The sequence below is a fragment of the Canis lupus genome, chromosome 3, assembly GCF_003254725.2.
Source record: "Canis lupus dingo isolate Sandy chromosome 3, ASM325472v2, whole genome shotgun sequence".
Classification (NCBI taxonomy): domain Eukaryota; kingdom Metazoa; phylum Chordata; class Mammalia; order Carnivora; family Canidae; genus Canis; species Canis lupus.
The window spans coordinates 47,702,548-47,713,521 of NC_064245.1; the positions used below are offsets into that span (position 1 = coordinate 47,702,548).

Sequence of the window (10,974 nt, forward strand, 5' to 3'; positions counted from 1 at the left end):
CTAATTCCCAGGTGTTGGGTATTTGGGCCACCACCTCCAGCAAGTGGTTTGTATATCTGTAAATCTAGGTCTATATTCCTTCTTCCTTTTCTCCCTCTACTTCCTTCCCACCATGATTTTTGGTACTATATTATTTTTTGAATTAAATAATACTCCCATTGATGTTGCTTTGTTAAGATCATAACTGCTCTCTTAAAATAAATCAATGTGTCTTGAACACCTGCCAGGCGCTTTTTTGGCGGTTCGCATCTGTATGTGTGTTTTTAATTGTGGTAAAATACACATAACATAAAATTTGCCATCTTAGCCATTTTTAACTGTAGAGTTCAGTAGTGTTAAGTGCATTCACGTTGTTGTACAACCAATCTCCAGAGTTCTCATCTTGCAAAGCTGAAACTCTGCATGCATTAAATAGTAACTCCCTCCTCCCCCAGCCCTTGGCAACCATCATTCTGCTTTCTGTCTCTGGGAATTTGATGACTCTTGGCATCTCAAGGAGGTGGAATCATATAGTATTTATCTTTTTATGACTGGTTATTTCACTTAGCATACTGTCCTCAAGGTCCATCCATGTTGTAGTCTGTGTCAGAATGTCCTTCCTTTTTAAGGCTGAGTAACATTCCATTGTAAGTTTATGCCACATTTTACTTATCCTTTCATCCAACCATCCATGGACATCTTTTGGCTATTGCAAATAATATCGATACGACACAGAATTGAAAGCAAGGGCTTTCAATTCTTCTGGGTACCCCCCAGGAGTGGGATTACTGGATCCTATGGTAATTCTAGTTTTAATTTTTTGAGGAACTGCCATATTGATTTCCATAATGGCTGCACCATTTTTCTTTCTCATGTCTTGTGTTTTATTTAATCCTCAGAGCACTGTGAATTGGGTATTATTCACCCCGTTATTTAGGTTAGGAGCTGGGGCTCAGAGAGATGAGGTCACCTGCCTGAGGTCACACAGGTAGTAAGTGTTCCTCCAGAGATACAGCCTCAATCTTCCCACAGTTACCCTTGGCTTGAAGCCTGGGAAAAATTTACAGTGAAGACCTAAGTGAGTTATTCTGACATTGCTAGAGGCTAGAGCTTTAGTGGGCAGCACCAGGCAGGCTAGGGAAGGGGCTGCAGAGCCTTGGCTGGACCATGCGGGTCTGTGCGAGGCCATTCGTCAGCATGCGGCCCTCAGGTACAGCGGCCTAAAAGGCATCCTGCCCAGGCCCGGATGGATTCAGCACTGGGGGTTTCTGTCTTGCCCTTCTCTTTGCTTCTCCTTGGAACTCAGTTTATTGATCCAGGGATACTCAGACATCCTACAGAGTCCTTGGAGCGTCAATTCCCAAGTTTCGGGAACCACGGAGGTACAGTTGGAGAAACTTTGCTTCTTATAGGAGAAAGTCACCGGCCTTATCAATTTACCAACTCATTTTCTCCAGAGATCTTCGGCCTCCTCGCTTCATTATTTAAGCCATGCTGGCATTTACCAAGAAAGAAAGTGTGAATTAATCCTGAGTATCACTCCTCCGAGCACTGCCAATGTTCCTGTTCTTGAAATTGGAGATGGGGAACTAAGAACACTCACCCACGCCTCACTGGGCAGAGTCCAAGTGTGGCTGCCCCTTCCTAAGCATCTGCTGAAATGGGGCACCCGATGGCAGCGGCCACTGATGCATTTGGGGGGCTCCTCTGACATGCCATGAGCCTTGTCTGCAGTCTTAGATGTCCCTAGTTGCCCTTTACAAACTCTTGGTGTGGTACAGAGGGTACAGAGGTGGCCTAGGGGGCTGGAGGGAACAGGAGCAGCAGGCCCATAATTCTAGTACCTGAAAGTAGCTAAGGCCCACATGGGCCATGAAGTCTGGGATTCTGGTGCCTCAGTTTCCCACCTGTGTGACCTTAAGCAAATCCTGGAATCTGTCTGGGCCTCCACTTCCTCATCTGCAAGAGGGCAAACAGGGTGGTTGTGGTGGTTAAGGAAGTGAGCTGTGGAGCTCCCAGTAGAATGGCAAGCATGGCGTCAGTCCCTGGGAAACAGGGCTCCCTGGGCACATACCCTCTCCCTGCCAGCTTCCTTCCTCTCTTCCTTCCTCCCTTCTTTCCTTCTTTCCTTCCTTCTTTCCTTCCTTCTTCCTTGCCAGGCCCCTCCCGGCCTGAGGAAGCTGGAAGCACTAGTCCTTTTCTCTTTCCCCAGAAGAAACTTCCTCCTGGCCTTAATCATTTGTGTTGTGTTCCTCTTTCTTCAGTGTGTATCTGTCTCTCTGGTAATGAGACAGTCACACAAATGCCATGCTCCAGAGCCATTTTGATGAGATGAGATGGGGACAAGCAGGTAGCTAGCAGAGGCAGCAACAGGGCGGGCAGAGTGGGGGCACCGCTGTGCAACAGGTTATTGAGTCACAGCAGGCAGCCCTCAGTGGCATAGGTCTGTGGGCTGCCAGGATGCCACCCTGGCCTGGCGCTGGCACGCTGCCCTGTGGCTCTCTTTCAGCATCACTGCTCCCTACAGACTTTCATGTTTTCCAGCTTTAGCTTCTGGAATGAGGACCATGAAGATTTCCCCACCCGAATGCCATTTAGTACATCATTTCTGAGTAGTTCTCCTTGTTTCTGGGTGCTTGGGTTCAAATCCCAGCTATGCAACTTACTAGCTGTGTGACTTTGGCCACTTTCTTTAGCTGTTCTGTTCCTCGGTTTGCTCATCTGTGAAATGGAGGTAACAGTAGCCCAGACCTCATAGGATTGCTGAGAGGACAGGTATGAAGAAGGCTAATGGGCTTTGAGTATCGTTTGGTGCAGAGAAGACACCCCAAAGTGATGTGATATTCTCTGCGGCATCAGCCTCTGGGAGGAAAAGGCGGGTGAGGAGTGAAGCTATCTGTGCTTCCAGGAGCGATGCTCTCCATTTACCCTTCAAAGTGAACTTGGAGCCTAGACTGTTAGATTTCAGGGATCAGATAACAATTCCCCAAAATTGAGGTCAGGGAGTCATAGGATCAACAGCCTCTTTGGCTATGGAAGACCATCACAACCACCATCCTAGCATCACCCTCTCTCAGGAAAGAGAGGACCCCTTTATAGGAAAAAAGAATGTCGTCTCAGAACAAAGAAAAGTCATTCTCAGGAATGGTGGTTAGCAAATGAACATAATCGTCATGGACACATGGTGCTCTTTCTTTTTCTTTTTTCTTTTCTTCTCCCTTTGGGATCCCCGGCCTTCTGCAAATCAGCTTTGGGGACCACTGACCTTGGGGTCACTCCCCCCCCCCCCCCCCCCCCCCGTTAGCTGCTAAGAGGCCAGAGGAGGAGGAAAAATTGTTGTCATCTCGAGCCTCAGAAACAGGTTGGGAGGCAGGGCTAAGGGACTCCGTGTCTCTCCCAATCCCCCCAAGAACAAAAAAGTGCTGGGAAACTCTCCGACAAAGTGAGAGCCTTCTTCTGGCAGAGAAATCGAAGAATCACACTGGCACACACACCCACACCACAAGGCGGGACACCGGATTTCCAAGAGCAGCGGATCAGGATTCTAAGTGGACAAGTGTCGGGAGGAGCCACTCCTGCCGGCGCAAAACACAGATACAGGCTTGTCACGGCCACTGCTCTTTCCCCAGATGGAGCAGTTCCCTTTGCCACTGTGAGGTCTGTGACAGCTGAAGCTGAGAAAATGTTGGGACAAACAGGTCCCGTCAGGACACCGGGCGGCTTCCTAGCAGAGTGACGAATTGCAGGCGACTGGGGAGAATTTAAAACCAGCCCAGCTGCCACCCAGGAGAGTGACTAATCTCCACACTTAAGGACAAGCCCCAGACCGGCAGTCGTTCAGACACAAGAGACGGTTTTCCTGGACGCAGATGGCACCCAAGTGTCTCACCCTGTGGCTTCTCTTGGAGAAATGGACCTATCCCCCTCCCTGGCAGGAGACAGCCACCTGACAGGCATCCCCCTCCTGCCCTCTGTGGTGTTTATGTGCCTGCCCCTCCCACAATCTTCTCCCTATACCTTTCCATCGTCTCCAGAACTCACTTTTGCTTCAGAGAGCTAAGAGATAGGAGGATCTGGAGCTTCTCTAGGAGCTTCTCTAGGGTCCACACAGTTGCCACAAGTCCATCCATCACGATTCCCTGGTTTGATCAGTGTTTGAGAATCAAAACGCCACCTAAAAATGCTTAATAAAAAATGTCTTGGAGATCACACACATTGATCTGACCTCCTGTTCCTTTGCTCTTGCAATGTTTCAAACATCCAACTTCTAGCATCCTTCCTAGGGACCACCAGCCCTTGGAAGGAAACAGTTGACTCCAGTATGGAAGCATTAGGGTGACAAAGGGGGACAGAGCTGGCACTTTCTCTCCAGGCAGAAGGACGGTGGCTGGGGGGCAGTGGCACTATTAGCAGTGGCAGGGCTAGGAAGAGCTCTCTGGCGAAGAAAGGGCTAAACAGAGGTGTGGAGGTGGGTTTCTGCAGCTTTGGTTTTTATCTGAACTGACAGTTGGAAACATACCACTGGTCCTCTTCTTTTACAAACTAGAAAGGGCTTTTCCACTGGCCCGCCTCCAACATTCTAAGATGATGGACAATGCCCTTAATTGGGCTGTGCCCTCTATGTTGGATACATAAGGTGGGAAAAACAGGGCCTTCTGTGTAAGCAGAGGGTGTTTCCTTGTTATTAAAATAGTATAGAGCTTCCGGGGGCAGGAAGACTGAAATCTTATTTTGGCCGTGTCCTAGGCCTGAAAAATATATTATGGGTTTCAAGCACTAAACCATATGCTTATCACCAGGATCTGGGGGCAGGGAGAAATAAAACAGAATCAGTGAGCCCATCTCCATTGGCATAGATACCGGCATAAAGGCATGCTAAGGGTACATACGGGAGGCGCAGCTATCCCAGACTGTCCAAGGAGGGTCTGGGCCCTGAGAATGCTTTACAAAGGAACGGCTACCAGACCTTAGCCTTGAAAGATGAGTTAAGGGAAGGCAGGATAGCGTGGGGTTGGAGTCAGGGAGGATAGTGTGTGGAAGGAGGTTTTTCTAGAAAGGAGGAAGAATGTGTGCAAAAGCGTGGAGGCATGGAGTCATGGCTCATTCTAGGAAACTGTGAGCAAAACAGGAAGGCTGGAGCCCAGGGAGGCAGAAACAGGAGACGGGGGCCAGATTATGTATTACCTTGTACACCGTGCTAAAAGCATAGGAGCCTTTCTAGAATTCCACTCTCTCTCAGAAGTATTTATAATTTGCAATTTACAACGTCCCCAATTTGTAAAACCTAAACAATTTTAAAACCTAGCAACCCTGCTTTATAAGGGGAAAGAGGCCCTGAGTGGTGAATTGGTTTCTAAGACGGATATCTATTTACAATTTAAATTTGATGCTAGGAACAGTTGGCAACAGGACTTGGAGCAAGTGAGTTAAAAACCAGAGCTTTCTCTCCTATTTTATCCTCCAGTCATGTTTATACGAGAGGGAAGTACACCAGGACTGGGAAGAAGAATGAGCTTTTCCAAAAAAAAAAAAAAAAAAGAATGAAAAAAAAAGATTGCATCTTCTTGAGCAAATATGTATGCTCCTTGCACTTCAAGTGCTCAAAAAAGGAGCTCCTTTTTTTCACATCAGCCTGGACTCATCCACCACCAAAAGGTGCACCTCACCTCACTCCTGGCCAATGGCCACAGCTGTGGCCTGCTCACAGACCTGGTCACAGCCAAGGACCAGAGCTAGGCTGCCCCGCCCCCATCTTAACTGTTCCCCAGATGTGGCTTGAGGTCTGTCTGGGGTGCACTGGGGACCCCTGGCGAGGGTGACTGGATGGCATCCGTTTTGAGGACGTCCATTCCAATAGGCCAGTGCTCACAGGGACCTGTTACTAAATATCTCTACTATCACCTCTGCTGCAGGCCCCCAGATGCCCAATCAAATGGCATGCAGATGCCAGAATTCTCTTTCAATTGATAACCAAATCAGATTTGCAAAGAGATGGCTTTTCCCTCCAGAAGCTTCAGCCCAAGACCCCACCTGTGAGTCTAGGATGCTCATGTCTGTGGCATGTGAGCTTGTCTGACAAGCCAGGGAGAGAGATGTGCCATTCTGTCCTCTAGCATCACGCTGAACTTGACAGGACCAAAGGGGCATTTCAGGGAGACTAGTCCTTCTCCTAGTCTCCTTCATTCATCTTCCCTCTTTGTAAGCTGCTGAGGCCAGACCATGCTCTTAGGAAAACTGTGGGCCTGTCAGATCCCTGGAGAAAGGGTTAAGTCCTGAGACCCAGTCTGTAGTATTACCACAGTGTGGAAGAACCCAGAGGACAGGGCAGGTCTAGCAAGGCAGTCAAGAACACAGGCTTTGGCTTCTCATAGAACCAGCATCACTTACTTGATCACCAAACCTCTCTGAGCCTCAGTTTCCTCACTGATAATCTGGAGATAGCCACAGTACCTTGCTTAAAGAAGTTCAGGAGGATTGAATGAAGTAGTACTTTAGAGCCATTAGCCTAGTGTCCGGCACACAGAACTTGTCAAATAGTAGCTCCTGTTGCCACCAGAATGTGACCACTGGGTTGCCATGAGGAGAACCTATGTTAATACCTATGAAGCACTTGGAATAGCTCTTGGCTCATAGTAAGCTCTCAGCAAATCAATAAATGCTAATGACCATCATCACCTTCATCTTCACCATTATGATGATTATTGCTATTATTACTAGTTACATTCTTTTAAACCAGAGACTCTTCTGGAGAGTCTGAAGAGCTCATCTAGGAATAAGGGCATTGGGTTGCAAACAAGGAGACGTGTGCAGGCTTGCCCTCCCTTTTACCAGATCAGGGTGTGATATTGGATAGATAATATTGCTTCGCAGGGTCAAATTTACCCTCACCGTAAAAAGAGAGGAAGTTTCCTAGTCAGAACCTCACACTTCCTTCCCATCCTAAGGCTCTGTGGGTGTCTGCTTTGCCCAATGATGCCATGTGCGTCTGTCACCAGGCCAGTGCAATAGAAGTTTATTGGATGACTTTGTGCACCCAGTTCTGGGGATACCTCGGTGGGCAAGGGAGTCATGCCTCACACCCCTCTGTTGTAGGTTACACTCAAGATTAAAGCTCAAGGGACAATTGGAAAAACATCTTAGCTTGCAACTTGGTCTAAAAACTGGGGCACTGCATGAATTGTTGGGGGCCAGTTTACCAAAGTCCCACCCAACGTCTGATGTAGAATTTGAATTTGCTCTTTGTTTGAGTGCTTTGCAGAGATCTCATCTTGCTACACTTCCTTTTCTCTTTCAGCCCCAGGGAGACATTTCCATAAGCAAGTTAGGAGTTGAAAATCATCACTGAGGAAAAGAAACAAGTCTCCCAGAAAAAGCTTCAGGAAGAAAAACCTGCCCCTGGTAACCCACTGCATGATTGCTTGGGCAGGACAGGACCTCTGAGAGTACCACACCAAAAGCTTCATTTTATAAGAAAGAGGATCAAGGGCTTAAGAAAAGTGTGTCTCAGTTTTGTTCCACCAGACAATGCACACACAATTCTCTTTCACTTCTCATTCCTGAATCATACATAGATGTTTACTCCAGAAAGAGACGTCTTCCTTCCTGCCTTCCTAACAGCATCACAGAGTCCTACCTTCCAGAAACAAGCCATCCTTTTATAGAACCAATGTTTTCTTCCAGGGACTGACACTGGCAGGTTATTTGCAATCTTCCCTGGCACAGGTTGAGATCAAGTTGGGGAAGGGTGGGCACGGCTGGTGGAGTAGCACCATGGTCTTGAGTTTGAGCCCAGGTCTCCCAGGAAGGAATATGATGAGGAAGACAGAGCCCTACTCCTGGCACCCCTCACTGGCCACTGTGCCAGGACCCTTAACCCACTGAGCCCTGGCTGGCTACTCAAAGTTGGGGTGGTTCCAAGGATTAAAGCGACGGAGCTTGAAACCTGGCTTCTAAGCAGATATCAGACCTGTTGGTATTCTAGTCCTCTGCTCCACGTCCTTCGTCCTCCAGCTATGGCAAATCCCAGTTATACCTCCATTCTCCTTAAATATGTGTGGGACAGACCGTGAGTGGGACTCACAGAGGGATTGTGTGTGTGTGTGTGGAGCGGGGAGATGTCTCAAGCTGGAGTCAAAACTGGTCTAGCCAGGGGTCAGCCTGGGGACAGACACCGAAAAGGAAGGATAATGCCACAGAAGATAACACGTTTGACCCATCCGACAATTTTCTCCAGGGTCAACCCAAACAGGGACCCCTCTCCCCCCACCAATGAAACAGGTCCCAGGGGCATACCCATAGCAGAGGAGCCCTGGGTTTTAAATACATGTGTAAATGCCCTTCTTAGCTCCAGCCTAGGAGCTTACTTCTAGATACCCTGTTGGAATAACATGATGTGGGGTGGCGGTGGGGGTCCCTACAACGCATTTGGCAGGAAGGTGCGACATTATGTGCAAAGTGATTTCCTGATTGCATTTTAAAAATTAAAAGTCCCTGGGCCATGTAGAAGCTATTCAGTAAAAGTTCAGTGAATGGCTAAGCCAGGGATGCCTGAATGAGCTCCGCACTTCTTATGATTTTATAGCAGAACAATGGGCAGCTGCTGCTCCTTCCCGCTCACCTGTCAAGGTCAGCAAGTGGTCTGGGCCAAGCAGAGCCCACAGGTGGGAGAAGAGAGGGAGAATGGAGAGGAAGGCCCTCCCCACCGCCGTCTACCACCCCAAGACTTGGCTTGCCTGATTTCCTCTCCCACCCTGGTTTTTGAGGCTAACAGCTCTGGAAAGTAACGTATTTCTCTATCTCCGCCTGGGAACACGTCACGTATTAGCTGAATAGTATTTGTGAAAGTTTTGGAGCTCTTGGGGAGCCCAGGATGAGGAAGAGGAGGAGGCAGACAGAAGTGTAGTGGAGTTCACAGAAGGAATTCTTGCGTTCCTGAGATGGGAAGGGGCAGGGAGAGAAGGAGAGAGCAGGAAGTGGCGTCTGCCCCAGGTTTGGGTCCTTAGGGCCTTGGGATCCTGGCATTTCCCTTTCGAGGGACCTGTCAGCGCAGCGGGCTCTCAACTCGCGCAGATAATGAATGAAACAAATGGGACAAAGGAGTGGGCGCACGCGGCGCGGGGCTCGAGCGGGGCGCCAGGCTCGGCTCTAGCCCCGAGGAGGGAGGGACCTCGTGCCCACTCCGCGACCTCACCTGTTCCCTGCCCTGGGCCAGGGAGCGCTCCTCAGGGCCCCTGAGCGCCCTGGCTGCCTCCCCACCTGCCCGCCGCGGGCCGGACGCTCTTTGCGGCGCTGAAGCAGAGCCACCCCCGAGCGTGCGGGAGGCCGCCGGCCGGGCTCGCTCTCAGCCTCCGGGGCCCGCCGCAGGTGCGTCCCGCGCCGCAAGTGCGCGCTCCTCCAAGTCCCGCGCGGGGGCAGCGGCTCGAGGCCCCTCCCCACCCCTGGAGAGATCCGGAGAGAAGCCGAGGCGAGACCGCGCGCCTGGGGGCCGCGAAGACCACCGGCGGCGGTTCACACTTTCCCGGAAGGTCTCGGTCTCCGCGCTGAGAGCGCACGGGAATCGGGGGCTCAGGGGCCGCCGCGGGGTTAGCCGAGCGTGCAAAGCCAGGCGAGGACGAGAGTCTCAGCCCAGCCCCGCGCGTGCCGCCTCCAGCGCTACCCGCCGGCGCCCCCAGCCCGGGCTCCCCGGCTCCCGGGCTCCCGGGCCGGCGGGAGGAGCGTGTGCCAGTCCGTAGGTACTGGGGACACTCCCCTTCCCGGGAGCCAGTGCAGAGCCCCCGCCCTCCGCCCCAACCCGGGCATCCCCTCCCCCAGCGCAGAGATACCCGCGCGCCCCCTGCCCACTTTGCCAAGGCGAGAAAACGGCCGAGCTGGAGACAAAGAAACTCCTGCCTCCTCCACTCTCGGCCCCTCCGCCCGCCCCAGACACTCCCCGGCGCCCTCCCTCGACCCCGGCGACAGCGCTCGCGGGCGCACTGGGGAAGGGGGGTGGGTGGGCGAGTCTGCCCCCCGACGCGGGCCAGCCGGAGGCTGCCCGTGCTCCCCTCTTGGGGACACCCCACGGCGGCCGCGCCCCCAAGCTCCGCTCCCCAAACCGTCCCGGTCCCTCGGCACCGCCTCCCGGGCCGAAACCTTCCCCCACTTCTCCCGGCGAGCGGCAGGGGGGCGCGGCGCACACAAAGCGGGTGCGGGGGGCGGAGTACCGGGGAGGGAGAGATCCCGCCGGGGCTCCGCACGGGCCTGGGCGCAGCTATTTACCCGATTTCTTCTTCGATCTCCGAGATGTCTGCGAAGATGAGGAAGACCACGAGCAGCGTGAGCGCAGCCAGCATCCAGCTCCGGAACTGAAGCTGCATGGTGGGTTCGCGCCCGCCTGGAGCCGCGCGGGCCGGCGCGAGGAGCGGGGGCTGGAGGGCGCAGCGGCGGGCGCCGGAGCCTCCGCGCGCGGCACTCGGGGAGCGCGGGCCAGCGGCGGCGGCGGCGGCAGCGGCAGACAGGGGTTGCTCAGGCGCGGCGAGCCCGCTCGCTCCCTCTCCGCTCCCGCCCGCCCCTCCTCTCCTCTCCCCTCCTCTCCCCTCCCCTCTCCTCCCCTCCCCTTCCCTTCTCCTCCCTCCTCCGCCCCGCGCCGGGCTCCCAGTGCAGTTTGACAGCTTTGCTCCGCGCCTCTGCTCGCCTGCTCCCACCCCAGTCAACTCCGGCGTCCAGCCCTCCGCCTTTGCTCCTCCCGCCTGGCTGCTTGCAGCCCCCGAGGGCGCCGGGAGGTGGCCGGAACCCGCCACAACCCGCCACAACCCGCCACTCCCCGCCTAGGGAGGCCGGGCCCGGGGCACGGCGGGCGTCCGGGTAGCGAGCTGAGCCCGGGGCAGAGAGCGCAGCGCCCGGCGTCCCCCGCCCGCCGGCAAACGCCCTACCGCGCTCGCTCTTTGTCCAGCGCCCTCGCTTTCTCGCAAAGTTTTGGCGACACAAAGACCTACACCTGGGGACAGCCCCCAGCGCTCG

General features: G+C 53.1%; 1 protein-coding gene across 1 annotated transcript in view; it reads right to left on the reverse strand.

The window, feature by feature from the left end:
- The window catches only part of ST8SIA2 (ST8 alpha-N-acetyl-neuraminide alpha-2,8-sialyltransferase 2), a 65,773-nt gene extending 55,383 nt beyond the window's left edge, over positions 1 to 10,390 (reverse strand). Inside the window, exon 1 of the mRNA XM_025437686.3 lies at positions 10,234 to 10,390. Coding sequence (XP_025293471.1) covers positions 10,234 to 10,331 — 98 coding nt within the window. The 5' untranslated portion in view covers positions 10,332 to 10,390. The remainder of the gene's footprint in view (positions 1 to 10,233) is intronic.
- Between the last annotated feature and the right edge of the window lie 584 nt (positions 10,391 to 10,974).